The sequence below is a fragment of the Bombina bombina genome, chromosome 4, assembly GCF_027579735.1.
Source record: "Bombina bombina isolate aBomBom1 chromosome 4, aBomBom1.pri, whole genome shotgun sequence".
Lineage (NCBI taxonomy): Eukaryota > Metazoa > Chordata > Amphibia > Anura > Bombinatoridae > Bombina > Bombina bombina.
The window spans coordinates 535,751,647-535,778,599 of NC_069502.1; the positions used below are offsets into that span (position 1 = coordinate 535,751,647).

General features: G+C 39.3%; 1 protein-coding gene across 1 annotated transcript in view; it reads right to left on the bottom strand.

The window, feature by feature from the left end:
• Positions 1 to 26,953, bottom strand: part of PHIP (pleckstrin homology domain interacting protein) — a gene marked incomplete in the record, with an annotated part of 1,163,892 nt that overhangs the window by 217,262 nt on the left and 919,677 nt on the right. The window contains 1 exon segment of the mRNA XM_053710468.1: positions 10,213 to 10,285. Coding sequence (XP_053566443.1) covers positions 10,213 to 10,285 — 73 coding nt within the window.

Below are 26,953 nucleotides of genomic sequence, written 5' to 3' on the forward strand. Positions count from 1 at the left end.
GTATCTCAGTTTGACCAACATCAGCGGTTAAACACTGCTTAGCAGTAGTCAAAAAGAGAGAAAAGAAAATGGAAGGAGGTGTCAAAGTTCAAATGTAACAATGTTTCACATGCTTAATACAGGTATACCTCACTTTACAGCGCTTCACTTTACAGCGTTTCGCTAATACAGCGCTTTGTGGAGCTGAAGTTCAACCTCTAAAGATTTTGAAACAGTGCTGTAATCATCGTGAGATTGCGAGAAAAATGACTGGCACCATTTTGTTATGCACAGTTCATTCCATTTACAGCATTACAGTGCAATCTGTGTCTCAGTGGTATAGTCTTGCAAATTTTACCACAGTCATTGTCACTATTTTACAGGTACGGTATTTATTGAATACTGTGCTCTGCTAGTGTTAAACTAAATGCAGCACTGTTGCACTACTAATATTTGTTAGTTCAAACATGTTTTCAAGTTTTTAAACACACTGGCAAGTGAAAAGAAAGCTAAAACTGCCTTGTTTCACTTTAAGGCGGTTTTCACTTTACAGCGAGGCTCCGGTCCCTAACCCGCTGTATGAGCGGGGTATACCTGTATTCCATATAAGGGGGGGGGGGCATTAGCAATGAGATATAAATGCAACAATAAGAGCCCAGTTCTAAGCCTGGGGTTGATAGCGGGGTGGTGAGAGGGCGGAGCCAGTGAAAATATAATATAAGTAAATACTCAAGGGCCTTAGTATTTTTGTATATAAAAATGGCATTATAAGATGGCAGTTCTTATGGACCTAAGTTGAATGAGCCCCTCTCCTGGGGGGATGCCAGCTATAGGCAATGTGGGTAAAAGGAGTAAGAGTATGATCCGCAGGCAACAAGTACCGGCGGGAAAGGGAGGAGAGGGGTCTAAGGGGAGCAATTAGCTTGTCCCAATAATATCTGTCATATATACAGATCGACTACCTAGAAATATAAATATAATACGGCTTACAGTGTATTTCTCATGGGCGGCTCTGCTAACTATAAGTGAACACTCAAAGGCCTCAGAATTTTTATATATGATAATGATATTATAATGTAGCAGCTCTTATGAAGCTGTATTATAGATTAATGGTTTAAGCGAAGGACATATATATCTAACATATAAGGTTATCAGTCATAGAGAGGACGGGTTCCCATCACTGCAACTTATGCAACCTTCAACATAAGATAAGACTATGTTGTCTATAGTAATATTGTGCTAAAGTGTCTCTAAGCTGAGCCTTAAGATAGTAAGTTATTTCAGGCACGGGAACATCACAAGCAGACCTGCAATTAGATATCAGTAAGACATACATTATGCAATTAGTGGAGTATAGAAGTCTACCAAGGAATGTCCTACCTCACCTTCGCCGGCTGAGGGAGGAGGAGGAACTGTGTTTATATATTTTAGCAGGTGAGTCTAATAAATAGACAAAATGGGTAGGTCTGGATATAAGGGATTAAAATAGATATCTATCAGTCCATCCGTTATGGTGCACTCTCAGAAATAAACATTCATTTGGTATATGTTGTGATGTGGGTCCTAGTATGGGCGTGATAAACTAGATCAGAGAGGTGGTATAGGTAACTAGCTTAACCAGCGCTTGGGTAAGTGCTTGGACTCCCAAACATTATTTTCAACCTGCAGTCTAACAGAATCATATCAGCCAATTCGAATTGAAGGGACGCCATCTTGGATGACGTCCCTTAAAGGAGCCTTCATTCGTCGTTAGTCCGTCGGGGAAGAAGGATATTCCGCGTCGGCGGGATGAAGATGGATCCTGAAGAAAGAAGATTGAAGACCCCGCTTGGATGATGACATCGCCCGGATGGAAGACTTCTTCAGCGCCGCTTGGAAAATGACATTGCCCGGATGGAAGACTTCTTTAGCGCCGCCTGGATGATGACTTCATCGTATGGAAGACTTCTTCAGCGCCCCTTGGAGGATCACTTCTGCCGCTCCGGATCTCCTCTTCGGTTCCATCGGTGGCTCGGCTGGCTGAAGACAACTCAAGGTAGGATGATCTTCAGGGGGGTAGTGTTAGGTTTATTTAAGGGGGGTTTGGGTTAGATTAGGGGTATGTGGGTGGTGGGTTTTAATGTTGGGGTGGGTTGTATTTTTCTTTTACAGGCAAAAGAGCAGTTTTCTTTGGGGCATGCCCCGCAAAAGGCCCTTTTAAGGGCTGGTAAGGTAAAAGAGCTTTGAACTTTTTTTATTTTGGGGGGCTTTGTTATTTTATTAGGGGGCTTAGATTAGGTGTAAGTAGCTTAAAATTGTTGTAATATTTTTTTTTATTTTTTTTATTTTTTGTACTTTAGTTAGTTTATTTAATTGTAATTAATTGTAGTTATTTGTAGTTAATTTATTAAATTAATTTAATGATAGTGTAGTGTTAGGTTTAATTGTAACTTAGGTTAGGATTTATTTTACAGGTAATTTTGTATTTCTTTTAGCTAGGTAGTTATTAAATAGTTAATAACTATTCTAACTAGCTAAAATAAATACAAAGTTACCTGTAAAATAAATATAAATCCTAAAATAGCTACAATGTAATTATTAATTACATTGTAGCTATCTTAGGGTTTATTTTATAGGTAAGTATTTAGTTTTAAATAGGAATAATTTATTAAAGTATAGTGTAGTGTTAGGTGTAATTGTAACTTAGGTTAGTTTTTATTTTACAGGTAAATTTCTCTTTATTTTAGCTAGGTAGCTATTAAATAGTTACTAACTATTTAATAGCTATTGTACCTAGTTAAAATAAATTGAAAGTTGCCTGTAAAATAAAAATAAATCCTAAGATAGCTACAATATAATTATTATTTATATTGTAGCTATATTAGGGTTTATTTTACAGGTAAGTATTTAGTTTTAAATAGGATTAACTTAGTTAATAAGAGAAATATTATTTAGATTTATTTAATTAATATTTAAGTTAGGGGGGTGCTAGACTTAGGTTTAGGGGTTAATAATTTTATTACAGTGGCGGCGGTGTAGTGGGGGGCAGGATAGGGGTTAATAAATGTATTATAGGTGGCAACGGTGGGGGGGGGGCAAATTAGGGGTTAATAAGTTTAATATAGGTTGCGGCGGGGTCCGGGAGAGGCGGTTTAGGGGTTAAACTATTTATTTAGTTGCGGCGAGGTGCGGGATAAGCAGGATAAGGGTTAATAACTTTATTATAGAGGGCAACGGTATAGGGGGGGCAGATTAGGGGTTAATAAGTTTAATATAGGTTGCGGCGGGGTCCGGGAGCAGCGGTTTAGGGGTTAAACTATTTATTTAGTTGCGGCGAGGTCCGGGATCGTCAGGATAGGGGTTAATAACTTTATTATAGAGGGCGACGGTATAGGGGGGGCAGGATAGGGGTTACTAGGTATAATGTAGGTGGCGGCGGTGTCCGGGAGCGGCGGTTTAGGGGTTAATACATTTATAAGAGTTGCGGCGGGGTCTAGGAGCGGCGGTTTAGGGGTTAATAACTTCATTTAGTTGCGGGGGGCTCCGGTATAGGGGGTAGAACAGTGTAGTTAGTGTGGGTGCTTAGTGACAGGCTAGCAATAAAGCTGTAAAAAAGTCGAAGAGCAGCGAGATCGGATGAGTGATAACTATCACAATCCGCTGCTCATCGCCCCGTACTTGGTGCGCGGCTTTTTGACAGCTTTAGTGATAACTTAGGCGACCGCATTCAGGTCCGCGGCGGCAATGGTAGGCGAGCTTAGGCGGGCGTATTGAACCGGCGAAGGCAGGTAAAGTAGACGCGTTGATAACTACCCCTCATAAAATCAAAAACGTATAATTTATCTAGAGGCTCACAATCAACCCTATACTTATATAACACATTTAACCAGGCTAATATATAGCTGTAATAGTAAAAGTGACACGATTATATTGAGATTAACTACCTCCCAGGATGAAAACAAAGACAGTGACTGGGTGTGACACATCCTATAATAACAAACACATTGTTAATGACCTTTTTGAGTGTATCTTAAAGAATATAGCATCAAAGAAAGAGAATAGAGGCACCGGGTAGTTGCACAAACAAAATGTCCTTTATTAAGGAAATAAAACAGGAAACACTTAGGATAAAGCTTAAATCCTTGGGGCAATGGTGTAGTGGTAGTTCCCCACGTACCCTAGTGCTGACATGTTTCGGCAAATGCCGTAATCGTAGCTATAGGGTGCAAGCTTGTTTGTTTATTTAAATACACAGATCACATGTAATTGGTTAAAATCTTATGTGCTACGTGGGTGACACCCACCTCCACCTGTAGTTAATCTATCTGCCCTAATCTAGGATGTGTTACCGTGCTATCCACTTTATGCACAGTTTTATCTGTCATAATTATAAACTAGACTGATATAATAAATATAATAGATAAATAGTGTCATGAACCGAGACCTTCCTTAACGTATATATATAGCTACATAAAGTAATATCAAAACTGAAACTGAAAAAACCCTTGTAATAATGAATTATAGATAATGAACTAAGTATACAATCTTAAATATATTCAAAAAATAATAACAAAGGCAAGGATCTGCTAAAACAGACCCAATACTGGAGGCACCAGAGAGTATTCTTGGCAGCTAACACTAATAAGCATTTTTGCATTAAACCATGTTTTACTATAGTGTACATATACTAGACTATTTAAAGTCAGTTTTCTATGTCTTGTGTGTAGTTGCCAAAGATAAAATTTAACGAAGGTGAAATTTATTCATAAACATATAAACTTGTGATGTTTTGAAAATTGAAGCAGGTGTTATATATAAAAGGGGTGTTTGGAGTAAGCAACGCAACAATACAACCACAGGTGCTGCCTTTCTCTTCTATCGTATGTATCTTAAAGAAGTATTATGAATCTAAGGAGTAAGCTGTAATATAAATATGAACTGTGGTGTGCACAAAGGAGAATTTCAAACTAACTCTCAACAGAAAATAGTACAGGTGCATAAAGTGAGAGAACCCAACTGCTGGCATACAACTGGAGATTCACATTACCCAATGCTAGAAACCTAAGCGATTATATATATATATATATATATATATATATATATATATATATATATATATATATATATATAAAAAGAAGAAAAAAAAAAAAAAAGGAAATAACAGGCATCAGTAGTAGGGAGCTCTGTAATACCTATATATATTCTGATCACACTGTCAACTTCAGTAATCTGATCTGGGATGTATTTTAATCTATGGGAAACTAACATATGCCTAAGAGCTCAGCTAAGCGAAATTAAACCAAAAGTGAAGTTGGCCACTTAAAGAGAGTTAAGCCCTCATGTGAGATTACTAAACATAGTATCAAAGAAAGTCAGTGTTAAATAAGAGATTATTAATATACTTTGCGAAATTAGCTTACTATTTGGATAGGTACAGATTCTAGGTGTGTAGGATCTGTCTTAACAAATTTAGCAAACAGGTAATCTCTAAATAGCAAACCTATATAACCTATGACAAGAAATAATGTCCAGGATGCTGGCTGTCATAACCTTTGTGCCTGTGTTAAAATCCCTTTACTCAGCACTATATGTCAAACAGGTAAACAATACCACTCGCCATCTGGGTCAAATAGGTTATTCGACAGTCTTGTAGGAGCTTGTATGGTATCTTGTCTGGGGGACCAATGTTTCTTGTAGTGCTGCAAATAATCTGCACTAAAGTAATTGTGGGCTATCGTAGGTGCGTAGCTTGGCAAAGGATCCTGCATCACTACTTCCACTAGCTGTCCAACAGATCCTTTTCTTAACGCTTGAAGATCTTGTATCCGGTATCGGGTGGTTGGATTTAATGACGCCTCCTGCTCCTCACACAGCTGATAGACCGGGGTGTCTGGAATGTCCCTGAACTTAGATAGTTGTGTTGCCTCTCCAGGCGCTAGGTGTGTAGGAGGAGGGAGGTCTAATTTAACCGGCTTTAGTTTTCCTTCTCTATCTGTGGACAAGGCACTTAGATCGTTACCGGTTCTCCTCTCGGCATAGCAAAGGTTTGTATCTTGAAAGAGCAATGGATCAGGCAGGCTATCTTCATAGCAGTAGTGTACACTCGTGTCAGACTTGACCCCCATCTCCACCGGCTTTGCCATATCCGGAACCGAAAGTGTCCCAGAGTTATCGAGAGTAGAAGCAAATCGCAGCTGTGGCGTAGGGAGGCCCTGACTGGCTATATCCGCCATCTTGACCTGTTGAAGCAGAGGCGCAGCCAGGGAGGGCAGAATGATAACATCCTCTTCTGGTAATTTAGGTGAGTCCTCTCGGCTGAACAGTAAGTGTTGAGAGAGGCTATGAAACTGGGAGTCCATGCGAGAGCCAAGCAGAAACAATACATCTAAGATTTGAGAGTCCATCCCTTCAGCTGAGTGGGAGATCAGGTCTGTCCCTGGAAATTGAGCAGATTGCTGCAAAGTGTGGTCTTAGAAGACTGTCATTTAATCACATATCGGTTTCGCTATGTAAAATGTGATTTTAGGGCTATTTAGTGGCCTTTTTAGATTTATTAGAGCAGGAGCTCCTAGTACCTACGTCTGCTCGGCTCGAGAGTTGGCTCCGCCCCTAAAAGCTTAGATTTTGATGACACATCAGCCGACTAGGACTTAAGCCATAACGCTCTATGCGCTAAAATGGCAAAACCTGAATTCTTTGCCGCTAATTTAGCCAGTTGAAAAGCGGCATCTGTAATGAAAGAATTAGCTAGCTTAAGAGCCCTAATTCTGTCCAGAATATCATCTAAAAGGGGTCTCCACCTGAAGAGCCTCTTCCAGAGCCTCGAACCAAAAGGCAGCTGCAGTGGTTACAGGAACAATGCACGCTATAGGTTGGAGAAGAAAACCCTGATGAACAAAAATTTTCTTCAGGAGACCCTCTAATTTTTATCCATCGGATCTTTGAAAGCACAACTGTCCTCAATAGGTATAGTTGTACGCTTAGCTAGAGTAGAAATAGCTCCCTCCACCTTAGGGACCGTCTGCCACGAGTCCCGCATGGTGTTGGATATGGGAAACATCTTCTTAAAAGTAGGAGGGGGAGCGAACGGAATACCTGGTCTATCCCACTCCTTAGTAACAATGTCCGAAATCCTCTTAGGGACCGGAAAAACATCAGTGTAGACAGGAACCTATAAATATTTATCCATTTTACACAATTTCTCTGGAATTACAATAGGGTCACAATCATTCAGAGTCGCTAAAACCTCCCTGAGCAACAAGCGGAGGTGTTCTAGCTTAAATGTAAAGGCCGTCATATCTGAGTCTGTCTGAGGGAACATCTTTCCTGAATCAGAAATATCTCCCTCAGACAGCAAATCCCTCACCCTTACTTCAGAACATTGTGAGGGTACATTGGATACGGCTACTAAAGCGTCAGAAGGCTCAGCATTTGTTCTTAACCCAGAGCTACTGCGCTTCCCTTGCAACCCAGGCAGTTTAGATAAAACCTCTGTGAGGGTAGAATTCATAACTGTGGCCATATCTTGCAAGGTGAAAGAATTAGACGCACTAGAGGTACTTGGCGTCACTTGTGGGGGCGTTACTGGTTGTGACACTTGGGGAGAACTAGATGGCATAACCTGATTTCCTTCTGTCTGAGAATCATCCAGCACCAAACTCTTATAAGTCAAAATATGCTGTTTGCAATTTATAGACATATCAGTAAATGTGGGACACATTCTAAGAGGGGGTTCCACAATGGTTTCTAAACATATTGAACAAGGAGTTTCCTCAATGTCAGACATGTTGAACAGGCTAGTAATGAGACAAGCAATCTTGGAAAACACTTTATTCAGTGAAAAAACAACAATTTTAAAAAAACGGTACTGTGCCTTTAAGAGATAAAAAGGCATACACGATCTGCAAAACTGCTTAAAAATGTATCAAATTTTTCGAATTTTTCACAGCAGATTCAACAAGCTTTAGTAAGATTGCTCCACAAGCAAATGAAACATTTAACCCATAAATATGGAAACCGGATTGACAAAGTGCCAAAAATCGGAAAAAACCCTGTCAGCACCTTGCCACAGTTCTGCTGTGGCGTCTACCTGCCCTTAGGAATTGGAAATGAGGGTTTAAAGCTTTGTTTTGGCCCAAAAAGTTCACCAGGACCCTCCGGTGTTGTAGCTTGCTGCTTGTCAAGAGAAAACAACTGCGCAACTGAGGCGCAAAATTAGGCCCCGCCCATCTCACTCAATGTTTCTAAGGCCTCCCAAAAACACACAAAGCGTTTTAACTAGCCATGTGGGGTCTAAAACCCCAAAAGAGCCATGTACCCTCAATAAAGTTGTCCCTCAAAAACTTATTAACAGCACTCCCAGTATCCCATATCATTCAAACTGAGTGTCAACCATAATTTCAATTAGCCCTTATGCAAGCTTAGTAATGCCATTATAAGTCTAGGATTACTGCTTACCCTTACCCTCCTGGGTATGTCAGCCTTTCTGAAATACACAGTCTCTTCAGAAAAAAATGACTGAACATACCTCATTGCTGCATAGCATGAAACCGTTCCTCACACTGAAGTTTCCTGTACTCCTCAGCCTCTGTGGGAACAGCAATGGACCTTAGTTACAAATGCTAAGATCATCATCCTCCAGGCAGAAATCTTGATCCATCTCCTGCCTGAGAGTAAATAGTACACACCGGTACCATTTTAAAATAACAAACTCTTGCTTGAAGAAAATAAAAACTAACAGTTTATCACCTCTTTCACTTTACCCTTCCTGCTTAGAGCCGGCAAAGAGAATGACTGGGGGGTGGAGTTAAGCGGGGAGCTATATAGACAGCTCTGCTGTGGGTGCTCTCTTTGCCACTTCCTGTAGGGAAGGATAATATCCCACAAGTAAGGATGAAACCGTGGACTCGGTACATCTTGCAAAAGAAAAGGCACTTACCTGGAGTCTAGCTGCCCGGCAGGAAGACAGTTTATAAGGCATGAAAGGACACATACTCCTTACAGAGACCTGTAGAAAAAAGAAAGAACAGAGTAACCAACTCTGGCTTTCTATAACTAGAGCAGCAATGTGTTAGGAAACAAAGTAAGCACAACCTTACAACTTCCTAACTGCTTAAAAGCCACCACTACTCTGCTGCAGAGATTGACGTGGACTACAGCGAAACCCAAATCCTTGCTTGAAGGGATAAAAACCCCTAAAAGGAAACATTTCTTCAGACACCAAACTTCACCTCCTCCATTGACAGAGGCAACGAGAATGACTAGGGATTATGGGTAGGGGAGTGACACTTAACAGTTTTGATGTGGTGCTCTTTGCCTTCTTCTGCTGGCCAGGAGTGATATTCCCACTAGTAATTGAATGACGTTGTGGACTCTCCATATCTTAGGAAAGAAAAAGTTCTGCCTCTGGGCTACAGAGGACTAACACTAACAGACCCATTTGAGTGTATTTCAGTAGACAGAAATACAACAGAAAGAGGGAGAGGGGAGTTGGTGGGAGAGATGTAGAAACATCAAACTGTCAAGCTTTCATTCTCTATCACCAACTGGATGCTATCTAAAATCCCAGCCTGTATCCAGTGTTGACACTATGATCATAAGATAAATGAAAAACACAGAAAAAGCATTAATGGGACTGAAATGCTAAACATTAAACATTCCCGATTAAGATACAGCATGTATTTATTTCCAATTTGCTTTATCTAATTTGCTGTTTTCTGAGTATCCTTTGTTGAAGAGTAAACCTAGGTAGGCTCATACAACCTCAGTCTTTAGCACTCTATGGTAGAGGTTTGCAACAGTTCATAACACTGCTACAAGAAATTTTGTAAAACACCACGCCATAGAATGCAAAAGACACATGCACTAATCTGAGGTCTTATGAGCCTACCAAGCTTCAACAAAGGATGCTAAGTAAACGAAGCAACTTAGATAGCAGTATATAAGTATATTTGAAAGTTGTTTAAAAGTGTTTGCTCTAACACACGAAAGTTTAATCATAAACTGGCTCTTTGATCTTGCTGAATATAACCCACTCAAAAGTTTTCTTTTGTAAAAACTTTTCAAATCACATGTATTTTTTATGTTGACAAATATGGTAATACTTTGTTTATACTGACTAAAATGCCATGGGTATTTTTTTAACACATTATATGACACAGAACTAATTTTTAAGGATTGATTTCCTCCTTTCATTAATAAAAGTACAGATTATAATAATATTTAAATAATTCAAAACAACAATATGCAAGTTACCTCTTCAGAGTCTGACAAGATCTTTTTCTTCATGCTGTTATAAAGCGGAATTATGTCATAACAAGTTTGGTCCCTGCATGAGAACAGATATTCACATTAAGATAGGTGTAATACAGAGTACTTAAATTAATTATGGGCATTACAAAATAAAACAAAACAAAAAAAAAACATTCACAATTTAGTAGATAGATATATTTCTAAATACATGTTCTTAAGTGTGCAACGCCTTCATAAATATTGCAATTTTCTGTAACAGGCAATTTATTTAAACGGATATGAAAACCCCAAATGTTTCTTTCACAATGTAGATAAAGCATACATAGGTAGGCTTAGGAACATCAATGCAATACTAGGAGGGAGCTGCTGATTGGTGGCTGCAAAATATATGACTCTCATATAGCTCCCAGCAGTGCAAGTCTGCTCCTTCAACAAGAGATACCAAGAAAATGAAGACAATTTGATAAAAGAAGTTGGAAAGCTGTTCAAAATTGTATGCTCTATCTGAATCATTACATTTTATAAACACTTATTTTAAATAAACGGTTTAAACTATTGGATTCTCCTAATTCTCTATTTTCATTTTATGCACACACAGGAGTTGAAAGACCTACCCAGAAGCCAACTACCAACTCAAAGAGGCACGTAGCAAAGTGGAAGACTTGAAGGAAGCAATTCTTTCCTTCTCACAGACAGAGCCTTTCCCTTGCCTCATAGGATTGAGGTAGGGTTCTGTAAGTACAATATTACACCAGAGTTGTATTATGTTTTATTCACAAACTCTTTGAAAGTTTAGTGTAAAAAACATTGAAGAATCCATCTGAAATAAGGGCTCTTTATTAAAGGAACATTAAACCCACATTCTTTCTTTCACAATTCAGATAGAGAATGCAATTTTAAACATGTCTATATACTTCTATTATCTAATTTGCTTTAATCTTTAGATATCCTTTGTTGAAGAAATGGCAATGCACATGGATGAGCCAATCACACGAAGCACCTTTGTGCTGCCACCAATCAGTAGCTACTGAGCCTATCTAGATATGCTTTTCAGCAAACAATATTAAGAGAATGAAGCAAATTAGATAATAGAAGTAAATTAGAAAGTTGTTTAAAATCGCATGCTCTTTCTAAATCATGAAAGAAAAAAATTGTGCTTCATGTCCCTTTAACTCATGGACACTGAGTCAAAAATATACTTACGATTTTAGCCAGTTAAATAGGCTAAAGAGGTATGATATTTCATACACTAGAATTGTACATATTTTATTTATTTGTAAAACTCACAATCTGGATTTGGAGATTTTGTGTATACTTACACATATATGTATATCATTGATGAAAAGTAATCCGCTTTAATATTAATATCCCTGTGTGCTTAAAAACTTCTATCTTGTCTGTTGTTTTTTATCTGAATCATGAAAGAAAAATGTTGTGTTTCATGTCTTTTTAAAACAAGCAAAACTCACATAAAATCTAAAAATCCAGTTATTACTCCTGGAAATTTCACTCCTGGCCACTAGAAAGAGGCAAACATTCCCAAAACTCCCCACTGGTAAACTAGTCTAACATATAACCCCGTGACAAGAAGGTAGGTAGGATAGGACAAAAGCAGGGAAAAAGAGGTGCAAACTAGAACTGCTGCCAGAAAAAAAAAGATAGAATTAAAAAATGGTCGGGTCTTGTGGACTCTCACCACCATGAAAGAAATTAAAGGAGGAGGAATTGGCTTAATCCTGATTAAAGCGGAAAAACCCTTATCCAAACCATCCAGAAGAGATTGAATCATTCTAGGAATTCTAAAGATTACCAGCTAAAACCCTGTTTCTCACACAAAGAAAGAAAAACCTTGTGATAGTTTTTTCTTGCCAAAGGTTTACAGACCTGAATTAAGGTTTCAATGAAAGAATCAGAAAAACCTCTCTGTTTTAAGACTAGGTATTCAATCTCCAGACCATCAAGTTGAGAGATCATGATGAAAAAAAGGACCTTGAGATAGAAGCTTGTAGTGCAGAGGAAGAGACCACTGAGGACAACTGGAAATCTGCTCCAGATCCGCAAACCAAGTTCTGCGAGGCCAAGCTGGAGCAATCAGAATTACTGATGACAGCTTCTGCTTCATCCAAGTTATCACTCTTGGCAAAGGACCAGTTGGCGGAAATATGTAAGCCAGATGAAACTACCAAGGAGCTATAAGAAGATCCACAAACTCCACCTGAGGATCTCTGGACCTCACACAATATCTGTGAAGCTTGTTGTCCAACCAAGAATCCATCAGGTCTATCTCTGGGAGACCCCACTGTTCTACAATCTGAATGAAACCTTCCAGTAGAATAGACCAATTCAAAGGATGAAGAGATTGGCGACTGAGAAAATCTGCTTCCCAATTGCTAACTTCTGGAATAAGAACTGCAAAAATTGTAAATATTGTTCTCTGCCCAAGTAAACATTTGTGAAACCTCCTTCATCGTCAAGGAAGTGTTAGTTTCCCCCTTAATTATTGATATAAGCCATTGCTGTGACATTGTCTGATTGAAAATGCATATAAGCTTCTTTTAAACCTGATAACAATACAGGTTGGACGAACAAGCAATGCCCCCAGAAAAATAGACTGGCGATTTATACACCAGGAAAGATATTGTCTTGTTCTGAGATTTAAAAGGATTTTCTAAAAGAGCTGAGTGCACCATTGATAAAGCATACAAAGCTGAAGAGGTCTCATGTGGAACTGAGCAAATGAAAAAGCATCTGATGCTGCTATCATCAGACCTAACACCTCCATGCAAAAAGCTACAGTAGGAACGTGAATTCACTGAAGACTTGAACAAGCTGTTTGTAACTAATTTAATCTCCTTTTGATCTGTCAAAGAGAGGTTAAGTCTATAATGACACCAAGGTAGGAGACTCTAGTTAGAAGAGAAAGAGAACTCTTTTAAATATTGATTCTCCAACCATGTAAGAAACAACAAGAGATTGCTCGTATGAGATACTACTAAAGGTAAAAATGGAGCAAATACCAAGATATCGTCCAGGTAAGGAACCACCAAAATAGCATGAGCTCTTATAAGACAAAAAGAGTTCCCAGAACCATCGTAAAAATTCTGGGAGCAGAAGCCAGACCAAATGAAAGAACAGCAAACTGAAAATAATTTGTCCAGAAAGACAAATCTTTGAAACTGGTGACAATCCTTGTGAATAGAAATATGATGGTTAGCGTCCTCCTAATCTATCGTAGACAAACTGCACTTGTTGAACAATAGGTAGAATAGTTCAAATCGTTAATATTTTTGAAAGTAGGAAATCTGCTTAACATCTTTAAATCCAGAATAGGCCTGTAAGTTTGCTCATTATTGGAAACAAATACATAATTTATACTTACCAGATAAATTCCTTTCCTTACGGATATGGAGACTCCATGGCTTCATTCCTTACTGTTGGGAAATACAACACCTGGTCACCAGGAGGAGGCAAAGACACCCCAGCCAAAGGCTTAAATATCCCTCCCACTTCCTCATTACCCCAATCATTCTGTTGAGGGAACAAGGAAAAGTAGGAGAAACATTAAGGTATAAATTGTGCCAGAAGATAAAATAAATAATAGGGGACTGCCCATAGACAAGAAAAAACGGGCAGGGGCAGTGGACTCTCCCTATCCGGAAGGAAAGGAATTTATCAGGTAAGCATAAATTATGTTTTCCTTCATAAGATAGGGAGAGTCCACTGCTTCATTCCTTACTGTTGGGAAAACTGTACCCAAGCTCAAGAGGACACTGAATAACAGGAGGGAACAAAAAGGAAGAGGCGGACCCTATTCTGAGGGCACCACAGCCTGCAAAACTTTTCTCCCGAAAGCTGCTTCAGCCGAAGCAAAAACATCAAACTTGAATAATTTTAAAAAGTATGTAAGGAGGACCAGGTAGCTGCCTTACAATTCTGATAACTAGAGGTCTCGTTCTTAAAGGCCCAAGAGGAAGCCACTGCTCTAGTGGAATGAGACGTTATCCTCTCAGGAAGACAATGTCCCGCTGTCTCGTAAGCTAAGCGGATCACACTCATTAACCAAAAAGATAGGGAAGTCGAAGTAGCCTTTTGCCCCTTACGCTTCCCCGAATAGACAACAAACAAAGAGGAAGATTGTCTAAACTACTTAGTAGCCTGAAGATAGAACTTCAAGGCGCGGACCACGACCAAATTGTGAAGTAAGTGTTCCTTCAATGAAGGAGGATTAGGACACAAGGAAGCAACCACAATCTCCTGATTGGTGTTGCGATCTGACACAACCTTAGGAAGAAAACCTAATATAGTACGTAAAATTGCCTTATCTGCATGACAAATAAGATAAGGGGGCTCACACTGCAAAGCAAAGATATCAGAAACTGCGCGCAGAGGCAATAGCCAATAAAAAGAAAACCCTTCCAAGATAACAATTTAATGTCAACGGAATGCAGAGGCTCAAACGGAAACTGTTGCAAAACCCGAAGAACGAGATTTAGGCTCCAAGGAGGAGCTTCAGATATAAACATAGGTCTGATCCTAATCAGAGCCTTAACAAAGGACTGCACGTCTGGAAGCACAGCAAGTCTCTTGTGCAATAAAACCAACAGGGCCGAAATCTGTCCCCTCAGGGAACTAGCAGAAAGGCCCTTCTCCAGTCCATCATGGAGAAAAAATAAGATCCTGGCAACCTTAACTCTGTAAAAGAAAGGTAGCAAGGTGACAGCAGAAATATTTATTATATTATAACATAAAGGCAACAAAAACAGGCGACGTTTTGGGATCTTATCCGTTTCTCATGCCCTTACCTTAACAAACAAACTTTACTCCTTTATATACACACATACCATTAGGTGGCACTATGGAGCAGTTAACCCTTCAATTGACTATTATCTTATACAAGTGTAAATTATAAAACACATCTAATCTATCCAAGTATCATTATACAGAAATACTGTTATATATTAACTAGGCAACAAAAACAAAATTTATGCTTACCTGATAAATTTATTTCTCTTGTGGTGTATCCAGTCCATGGGTTCATCCATTACTTGTGGGATATTCTCCTTCCCAACAGGAAGCTGCAAGAGGACACCCACAGCAGAGCTGTCTATATAGCTCCTCCCCTAACTGCCACCCCCAGTCATTCGACCGAAGACAAGCAAGAAAAAAGGAGAAACTATAAGGTGCAGTGGTGACTGTAGTTTAAAAATAAAAAACACCTGCCTTAAAATGACAGGGCGGGCCATGGACTGGATACACCACAAGAGAAATAAATTTATCAGGTAAGCATAAATTTTGTTTTCTCTTGTAAAGGTGTATCCAGTCCATGGGTTCATCCATTACTTGTGGGATACCAATACCAAAGCTTTAGGACATGGATGAAGGGAGGGACAAGGCAGGCACTTAAACGGAAGGCACCACTGCCTGTAAGACCTTTCTCCCAAAAATAGCCTCCGAGGAAGCAAAAGAATCAAATTTGTAGAATTTAGAAAAAGTATGAAGCAAAGACCAAGTCGCCGCCTTACAAATCTGTTCAACAGAGGCCTCATTTTTAAAAGCCCATGTGGAAGCTACCGCTCTAGTGGAATGAGCTGTAATTCTTTCAGGAGGCTGCTGGCCAGCCGTCTCATAAGCTAAGCGGATTAAGCTTCTCAGCCAAAAAGAAAGAGAAGTTGACAAAGCCTTTTGGCCTCTCCTCTATCCAGAGTAGACAACAAAGAAAGCAGATTTTTGACGAAAATCCTTCGTAGCTTGTAAATAAAACTTTAAAGCACGAACTACATCAAGATTGTGTAACAGACGTTCCTTCTTAGAGGAAGGATTAGGACATAATGAAGGAACAACGATCTCCTGATTGATATTCTTATTAGATACCACTTTAGGAAGAAACCCAGGTTTGGTACGTAAAACTACCTTATCTGCATGGAAAATCAGATAAGGGGAATCACACTGTAAAGCAGATAACTCCGAAACTCTTCGAGCCGAGGAGATAGCTACTAAAAACAGAACTTACCAAGATAAAAGTTTAATATCTATGGAATGCAAAGGTTCAAACGGAACCCCTTGAAGAACTTTAAGAACTAAATTTAAACTCCATGGCGGAGAAACAGGTTTAAACACAGGCTTGATTCTAACCAAAGCCTGACAAAACGCCTGAACGTCTGGAACCTCAGCCAGACGTTTGTTCAAAAGAATAGACAGAGCAGAAATCTGTCTCTTTAAGGAACTAGCTGACAATCCCTTCTCCAATCCCTCCCACTCCCCCCGGATGAAAAGTCTGCCGACTTAGAAAATCCGCCTCCCAGTTCTCTACTCTTGGGATATGGATAGCTGAGAGATGGCAAGAGTGAACCTCTGCCCATAGAATTATCTTTGAAACCTCCAACATTTCCAGGGGGCTCCTTGTTCCCCCCTGATGGTTGATATAGGCTAGAGTCGTAATGTTGTCCGACTGAAATCTGATGAACCTGACCGCAGCTAGCTGAGGCCAATCCTTAAGAGCATTGAATATCGCTCCTAGTTCCAGAATGTTTATCGGAAGGAGGGCCTCCTCCTGAGTCCACGAACCCTGAGCCTTCAGGGAGTTCCAGACTGCACCCCAGCCCAGAAGGCTGGCATCTGTCGTCACTATAGTCCACTCTGGCCTGCGGAAACTCATTCCCCTGGACAGATGGACCCGAGATAGCCACCAGAGAAGAGAATCCCTGGTCTCTTGATCCAGATTTAGTAGAGGGGACAAATCTGTGTAATCCCCATTCCACTGATTGAGCATGCAAAGTTGCAGTGGTCTGAGATGTAGGAGGCCAAATGGAACTATGTCCATTGCCACTACAATTAAGCCGATTACTTCCATACACTGAGCCACTGACGGCCGAGAAGTGGAATAAAGAGCACGGCAGGAAGTTAGAAGCTTTGACAACCTGACCTCTGTCAGAAAAAATTTGATTTCTACTGAATCTATCAGAGTTCCTAGGAAGGAAACTCTTGTGAGAGGGGAGAGAGAACTCTTTCCTTCGTTCACCTTCCACCCGTGAGACCTCAGGAATGCCAGAACAATGTCCGTATGGAACCTGGCAATTTGAAAAGTCGACGCCTGTATCAGAATGTCGTCTAGGTAAGGGGCCACTGCTATGCCCCGTGGCCTTAGAACCGCTAGTAAGGACCCTAGAACCTTCGTAAAGATTCTTAGTGCCGTGGCTAACCCGAAGGGAAGAGCCACAAACTGGTAATGCCTGTCTAGGAAGGCGAACCTGAGGAACTGATGATGATCTCTGTGTATCGGAATGTGTAGATAAGCATCCTTTAAGTCCACGGTAGTCATATATTGACCCTCCTGGATCATAGGTAGGATGGTTCGAATAGTCTCCATCTTGAAGGATGGGACCCTGAGAAATTTGTTTAGGAACTTGAGATCCAAGATTGGTCTGAAAGTTCCCTCTTTTTTGGGAACTATATAAACAGATTTGAATAGAAGCCCTGCCCCTGTTCCTCCCTTGGAACTGGGTGGATCACTCCCATAACCAGTAGGTCTTGAACGCAACGTAAGAATGCCTCTCTCTTTATCTGGTTTGCAGATAATTGTGAGAGATGAAATCTCCCCTTTGGAGATGAAGCTTTGAAATCCAGAAGATATCCCTGGGAAACAATCTCCAGAGCCCAGGGATCCTGGACGTCTCTTGCCCAAGCCTGGGCAAAGAGAGAAAGTCTGCCCCCCACTAGATCCGGTCCCGGATCGGGGGCTACTCCTTCATGCTGTCTTAGAGGCAGCAGCAGGTTTTTTGGCCTGCTTCCCCTTGTTCCAAGCCTGGTTAGGTCTCCAGACTGGCTTGGACTGGGCAAAATTTCCCTCTTGTTTTGCAGTAGAGGAAGCTGAAGCTGTGCCACTCTTGAAGTTTCGAAAGGAACGAAAATTAGTCTGTTTGGTCCTTAATTTGTTGGACCTATCCTGGGGAAGGGCGTGGCCTTTTCCTCCAGTAATATCAGAAATGATCTCCTTCAGTCCAGGCCCGAATAGGGTCTGCCCTTTGAAGGGGATGTAGAGAAGTTTAGAATTTGAATTAACGTCAGCTGACCAGGATTTAAGCCATAGCGCCCTACGCGCCTGAATGGCAAAACCTGAATTCTTAGCCATTAGCTTGGTTAAATGAAAAACGGCGTCAGAAATAAATGAATTGGCTAACTTAAGAGCTTTAAGCCTGTCTAGGATATCATCCAACGGGGTCTCTACCTGTAGAGCCTCCTCAAGAGACTCAAACCAGAAAGCCGCTGCAGCAGTGACTGGGGCAATGCATGCAAGAGGCTGGAGAATAAAACCTTGTTGTATAAAGATTTTCTTAAGGAAACCCTCTAATTTTTTATCCATTGGATCTAGGAAAGCACAACTGTCCTCGACAGGGATAGTTGTATGCTTAGCTAGGGTAGAGACTGCTCCCTCCACCTTAGGGACCGTCTGCCACGAGTCCCGTGTTGCGGCATCTATAGGAAACATCTTTTTAAAAGCAGGAGGGGGAGAGAACGGCACACCTGGTCTATCCCATTCCTTAGTAATAATTTCTGAAAACCTTTTAGGGATTGGAAAAACCTCAGTGTAAACAGTCACTGCAAAGTATTTGTCCATTATACACTATTTCTCTGGGACTACAATGGTGTCACAGTCATCCAGAGTCGCTAAATCCTCCCTGAGCAACAAGCGGAGGTGTTCAAGCTTAAATTTAAATGCTGTCATTTCAGAGTCAGACTGAAGTAACGCCTTCCCTGAATCAGAAATGTCACCCACAGATAGAAGCTCTCCTGCTTCGGCTTCTGCACATTGTGAGGGTATATCAGACATAGCTACTAAAGCGTCAGAAAGCTCTGTATTTGTTCTAGCCCCAGAGCTGTCTCGCTTTCCTTGTAACCCTGGCAGTTTGGACAATACCTCTGTGAGGGTATGATTCATAACTGCCGCCATGTCTTGTAAGGTAAACGCATTGGACGCGCTAGATGTACTTGGCGTCACTTGAGCGGGAGTTATAGGTTCTGACACGTGGGGAGAGCTAGATGGCATAACCTCCCTTTTGTCAGTCTGAGAAACCTCTGGTGATAAATCTTTAAAAGCCATAATATGGTCTTTATAACTTATAGAAAGGTCAGTGCATTTGGTACACATTCTAAGAGGGGGTTCCACAATGGCTTCTAAACATAATGAACAAGGAGTTTCCTTTATGTCAGACATGTTTAACAGACTAGTAATGAGACCAGCAAGCTTGGAAAACACTTTAATAAATGTGAAAAAGCAATTATACAAAAACGGTACTGTGCCTTTAAGAGAAAAAAACTACCACATAAACTGCAAAACAGTGTTAAAAAGTAGTAAACTCTACGAATTTTTTACAGTACAAAGAGTAGAAAGAGGGCGCCACAATAGCGTGATACCATCTGGATATGCAGGTACAGATAAAAGTAAGTATTATGCTTACCAAATGGTGTGGCACTGTGCTGTAACCAGTGCAAGAAAGCAGGCTAGCACTTGTCAGTGGCTAGTACACTGTGGAAGCCAAGCTCCAAAGGCACTTGTCCTAGTTGCAACTTGGTGTATGCCTCCTGTTGACTGGACTTCAGGTGCTGCAAATGGTGTATTCTTTTGTGTGTTGTTCAATTGGTATTAATAAACCACAACACAGACAACTTCAAATAAAATGGCTTTTAATACTTATGACGCGTTTTTCAACCTCAAATAAAAAGTGTTATTACTTTGTTTTCGTTGAAAATAGATACTTGTATAACCTCAATAACACTTTTTATTTCTTCACATTCACAATGCAAATAACAGGTTAAAAGTTCAGACTCCTATTCAGATCCTTATTATTCAATGAATTATCCATTTTTCATATATACACATTTTTTTGTTATTCTTACAATTAAACATATTTTCCTCTATATTCAAAAGGATTGTGTCCATTACAACAAACTATTAAGTGAGGTTATATATGTATTCATTTTTAATGAAAACAAAGTGATAACATTGTTTTATTTATTCATTTTCACAATGTAACCAACAGGTTAAACGTTTAGATTCCCATATATACACATATCTTATTTTAACCTTGTTACTCTGTCTAAATTTCCAATTTGTAACAGCTGGGAGCCTGATTTGGTTTCCACAGCTGAATGCACACAAATGTTTTTCTATTGGATTACACATCTGATGACAACTTCCTCTTTAGACACACAAATGTGTATAAATTGTCAACAATTGTTAATGGTGGCATTCACTTTTTTATCTGATGAAACGACCCGGTTGAGAAACGCATCATAAGTATTAAAAGCCATTTTATTTGAAGTTGTCTGTGTTGTGGTTTATCAATACCAATTGAACAACACACAAATGAATACACCATTTGCAGCACCTGAAGTCCAGTCAACAGGAGGCATACACCAAGTTGCAACTAGGACAAGTGCCTTTGGAGCTTGGCTTCCACAGTGTACTAGCCACTGACAAGTGCTAGCCTGCTTTCTTGCACTGGTTACAGCACAGTGCCACACCATTTGGTAAGCATAATACTTACTTTTATCTGTACCTGCATATCCAGACGGTATCACGCTATTGTGGCGCCCTCTTTCTACTCTTTGTATTTTAACAGTTGTTCCACACTCTCTGGGATCAAGAGGAGCAGCCTGACTCACCATACCTATAAGGAGGATATCTCTATCCCTTCAATTTACCATCAGCTTATGGACATTTTACGGGGCTAATACGGTAGACCTGATCTACTATATTTAAAGTTTATTACCTTGTTTTACATTGAATATATTTTTTTTTTCCCTTTTAACATCAGCGCTCTTTTATATATCCCTTCATTGGGATACGTTCATTGAATTTTTTACAGTGTGTATAAGGGACTAAAGCAGCACTGCACCCACTTGCAAATGGATGATTAACCCCTTAGGCCCAAAAACGGATTAGAAAATGTTAAAACCGTTAACAAACAGTCAAACACACTGCCACAGCTCTGTTGTGGCTCCTACCTGCCTTTAAACATGATTTTTGCAGGAAAAAAAACCCTCTATAGTGGTCCTAGATGCCAGAGGACTCCTTTAGAGAAGCTGGATGTCTCAGTCTGAAAATCAACTGCGCATTTAGAGCGCAAAAATAGGCCCCTCCCACCATGCATTCATTGTCAGAGGGCCTTAAAAAAGTACTCCTAGGAGTAATCTAACTAGCCATGTGGAAAACTAGGCCCAAAATAAAGATTTATCACCCTCAGAGAAAAAACGATTTTTCTATAAACCATGCAAACTTTTTTACACCAAGTAATATGAGTATTAACATGAATATTACCCTTTTTTGCAAGCATGATCCCAGTCATTGTTAAATCACTGTATCAGGCTTACCTCAAATATACCAGGCACTGTCAGCATTTTCTAGACCTTATCATCTCTCTAGAAAAAAATATACTGAACATATCTCAAAGCAGGTAATCTACAGACCGTCCCCCCAACTGAAGTTTTCTTTCCATACTCTTCAGTTATGTGTAAGAACAGCAATGGACCTTAGTTACAAACCGCTAAGATCATCAAACCTCCAGGCAGAATTCTTCTTCCAATTTCTGCATGAGAGTAAAACAGTACAACGTCGGTACCGTTTAAAAATAACAAACTCTTGATTAAAGGTAAAAACTACACGAAGTCACCACATATCTCTTGATACTTCCTTTCTTGTCGAGAGCTGCAAGAGAATGACTGGGGATGGCAGTTAGGGGAGGAGCTATATAGAAAGCTCTGCTGTGGGTGTCCTCTTGCAGCTTCCTGTTGGAAAGGAGAATATCCCACAAGTAATGGATGAACCCGTGGACTGGATACACCTTTACATGAGAAATTACTGTAAGCTCTTAAAATACCTAAATACAATGTTTAGTTATTATTTCTCATATGTACAATTAAACCGAAATAGTTACATGAAAATTGACAGATCCCAATCCTTATTTAAACCTTTTGGTTCAAGGGTACCCAATTTGAAGATCCAATGTGATTCCCTATGCTTAAGGAGTAACTCCCTATCCCCTCCTCTACGAGGACATTTTACATGATCAATGATTTGAAACTTAAGTTGGCTGATGGAATGGCCTTTTTTTTAAAAAATGATTAGCTACTGGCGCTTTCAGATTGCCTGTACGAATATTACTTTTATGTTCTATAATGCGATCTTTTACGCATCTTGTTGATTCCCCGATATAAACTCCACCACATGGACATTTAATCATGTATATAATATAAGTAATAAGGCAGGTGAGATAACCCTTAATACTATATTTTTTACCCGTATGAGGGTGATAACATACTGAACCTTTAACCATGTTATTACAACATGAGCAGCCCAAGCATGGAAAGTAACCCTCTTTTTTGGATGACAAATAACGTGTGTTATCTTTTAACCTAGAGCCTACATCTGCTTTAACTAATTTGGACTGAGTATTAGTGCCCCTTTTATATGCAGGCATAGGGTTACATTTAAATTCAACTACATTAGGGTTACAATTTGCTAGCACATTCTAATGTTTGTTAACAATTTGCACAATTTCCCTGCTTTGAGCATTATATTCTGATACAAAAATAAGCCTGTCCTTATTTGAAGATTTATTAAAGTCAGCTGTATTAGTTTTTGGTTTCAACAAGTTAGTCCTAGGGATGGATCTCACAGTCTCTATTTCATGATTAATTAATGTTTCTGGATAACCTCTCTCCTTAAATCTTTCACCCATTTCTTTTAATCTAATGTTAATCACATTCTCATCTGAGACAATTTTTCGAACTCTTAGCATTTGACTATGAGGAAGACTTTTGATAAGAGAGGGTGGGTGGGCACTTTCAAATCTAAGTAGACTATTTCGGTCTGTGCTTTTTCTGAATAAATCAGTGTCAAATGAATTGCCCTTTTTAATGACTCACATCTAGAAAATCTATATATTCTTCACTCCAGATAAGTTTAAATTTAATTTTGCTGGTAGCAATGTTAAGTTCATTAACAAAGTCAATTAGGGTTCCAACGTCGACCAACCATACCCCAAATATATTGTTGATATATAGGTTCATGAAAATATTGGCATAGTTAGGGGCGATGTTGGAACCCATTGCAGTACCCTGGAGTTGAAGAAAAAAGTCATCCTGAAACATAAAATAGTTTCCATACAGAATAATTGTTAATAATTGAATAAAAAAATTAATTTGCACATCATTGTATTTATTATCAGACTCTAGGGTAACTTTAACCAAATCAATCCCACTAGTGTGTTTGATGTTAGTATACAAACTTTCAACATCTAAACTGAAGATAATAAATTTAGAGGTGGGAAGGGCTAAAGATTTCTTAGGACTTTAAAGCTAAAAACCCTTAATTGGGATAATAAAATAATATCTAAAGATGAGAGTCCTATGATATATTTAAACCAACTAGGGCTTAAAAAGAAAAGCCATTTCAATCCCGGGTCTGTTAACCACAGTGTAGAAACTTATATATCATTAGTTCAGAACGATATTACTAAACTGCAAAGTCAAACTGAACAACACAAACTTAACAGATATAACCCCAGGATAGATAAAACTACTAAAAAACATCAGCTTAGTTTACAAAACCTCCAAAAACAGCAGGACATTATTTTTAAGAGAGAGGATAAGGGTGGAGCTTTAGTTATATTGGATAGAAATTAATATATTCTTGAAATTAAAAATCAACTTAATGATAAAGTATAGCAGAAACTATCCTCTAACCCTGTATTTAAAATCCAGAGAAAAATAAGTACTGTAATCTCTAATGCTGTTAAAAATAATATCATAGGTAAAGATGTAGCTTCTTTTTTGGTAAATTATAAACCATGTACCCCAGTTATTTATGCTCTGCCAAAAGTGCATAAATGCTTAGCTAAACCACCCGGCCGCCCAATAGTAGCTAGCACTAATTCAGTTTTTACCAACATTTCTTTATTTCTAGACAGAATATTTCGCCCATAAGTGGAATTATCTAATTCATTTGTCAAAAACACAAGTGATTTCTTACTTAAATTGGATTCTTTAGCCCTTCCCACCTCTAAATTTATTATCTTCAGTTTAGATGTTGAAAGTTTGTATACTAACATCAAACACACTAGTGGGATTGATTCGGTTAAAGTTACCCTAGAGTCTGATAATAAATACAATGATGTTCAAATTAATTTTTTTATTCAATTATTAACAATTATTCTGTATGGAAACTATTTTATGTTTCAGGATGACTTTTTTCTTCAACTCCAGGGTACTGCAATGGGTTCCAACATCGCCCCTAACTATGCCAATATTTTCATGAACCTTTATGAAGAAAGGTATGTTTATTCTAATTATCTGTTTATTCGGTATGGCGCCACATGGTGGCGCTATATCGACAATATATTTGGGGTATGGTTGGGCGACGTTGGAACCCTAATTGACTTTGTTAATGAACTTAACATTGCTACCAGCAAAATTAAATTTAAACTTATCTGGAGTGAAAAATATATAGATTTTCTAGATGTGAGAGTCATTAAAAAGGGCAATTCATTTGACACTGATTTATTCAGGAAAAGCACAGACCAAAATAGTCTACTTAGATTTGAAATTGCCCACCCACCCTCTCTTATCAAAAGTCTTCCTCATAGTCAAATGCTAAGAGTTCGAAAAATTGTCTCAGATGAGAATGTGATTAACATTAGATTAAAAGAAATGGGTGAAAGATTTAAGGAGAGAGGGTATCCAGAAACATTAATTAATCATGAAATTTAGACTGTGAGATCCATCCCTAGGACTAACTTGTTGAAACCAAAAACTAGTACGGCTGACTTTAATAAATCTTCAAATAAGGACAGGCTTATTTTTGTATCAGAATATAATGCTCAAAGCAGGGAAATTGTGCGAATTGTTAACAAACATTGGAATGTGCTAGCAAATTGTAACCCTAATGTAGTTGAATTTAAATGTAACCCTATGCCTGCATATAAAAGGGGCACTAATACTCAGTCCAAATTAGTTAAAGCAGATGTAGGCTCTAGGTTAAAAGATAACACACGTTATTTGTCATTCAAAAAAGAGGGCTACCTTCCATGCTTGGGCTGCTCATGTTGTAATAACATGATTATAGGTTCAGTATTGTATCACCCTCATACGGGTAAAAAATATAGTATTAAGGGTTATCTCACCTGCCTTACTACTTATATTATATCCATGATTAAATGTCCATGTGGTGGAGTTTATATTGGGGAATCGACAAGATGCGTAAAAGATCGCATTATAGAACATAAAAGTAATATTCGTACAGGCAATCTGAAAATTGCCAGTAGCTAATATTTTTTTTAAAAAAAGGCCATTCCATCAGCCAACTTAATTTCAAATCATTGATCATGTAATATTTCCTCGTAGAGGAGGGGATAGGGAGTTACTCCTTAAGCAGAGGGAATCATATTGGATCTTCGAATTGGGTACCCTTGAACCAAAAGGTTTAAATAAGGATTGGGATCTGTCAATTTTCATGTAACTATTTCGGTTTAATTGTACATATGAGAAATAAAAACTAAACATTGTATTTAGGTATTTCAAGAGCTTACAGTAATTTTGTTGCCTAGTTAATATATAACAGTATTTCTGTATAATGATACTTGGATAGATTAGGTGTGTTTTATAATTTACACTTGTATAAGATAATAGTCAATTGAAGGGTTAACTGCTCCATAGTGCCACTTAGTGGTAAGTGTGTATATAAAGGAGTAAAATTTATTTGTTAAGGTAAGGGCATGAGGAAGGGATAAGATCCTGAAACGTCGCCTGTTTTTGTTGCCTTGATGTTATAATATAATAAATATTTCTGCTGTCACCTTGCTACCTTTCTTTTATATTGTTTGGGGGTCTATGGTAGTGGCCCTTAGGTGACGTGCAGCTACACCCTTGTGGTGCTGGGACTCCATGCTATAACCTTAACTCTGTGCCAGGAAAAACCACAGTCTTCACACCAGAATAAGTAGGTCCTCCACACCTTGTGGTAAATACGCAGAGTAAATGGTTTACGAGCTTGAATAAGAGTATCAATGACACTCTAAGAGAAACCTCTCTTGGATAAGACTAAGTGTTTAATCCCAACACAGTCAGCCTCAGAGAATCTAGATTTTGATGAACAAATGGACCTTGTATCAGCAGGTCTCTGCGACAAGGTAACTTCCACAGAGGAGATGAGGACATCCCCACTAGACCAGCGAACCACGTCCTTCCCGACCACGACGGAGCAATCAGTATTACTGATACCAGCTCCTGCTTGATGTGGGCCACCACTCGAGGAAGAAGCGGTAATGGAGGAAAATGATATGAGTTTGAACCTCCAGGGCACTGCTAGTGCTTCTATTAGATCCGCTTGGGGATCCCACAGCCTCGACCCATACCTGGGAAGCTTGGTATTGAGACGGGACGCCATGAGGTCTCTGGCGTCCCAAACTTGCTGCATATCTCTGCAAACACCTCGGGATGGAGAGACCATTCCCCTGGATGGAAGGATTGCCTGCTGAGAAAATACGCCTCCTAGTTGTCCATACACGGAATGTGGATCGCTGACAGTGAACAGCTGTGGGCCTCTGCCCACTTCAGAATCTTAGATACTTCCTTCATCGGCAAGGAACATCTCGTTCCCTCCTGATGTAAGCCACTGAGGTTATATTGTCTGATTGGAATCTGATAAACTGGAACGAAACTAGAAGAGGTCAAGCCTTCAAGGCCTTGA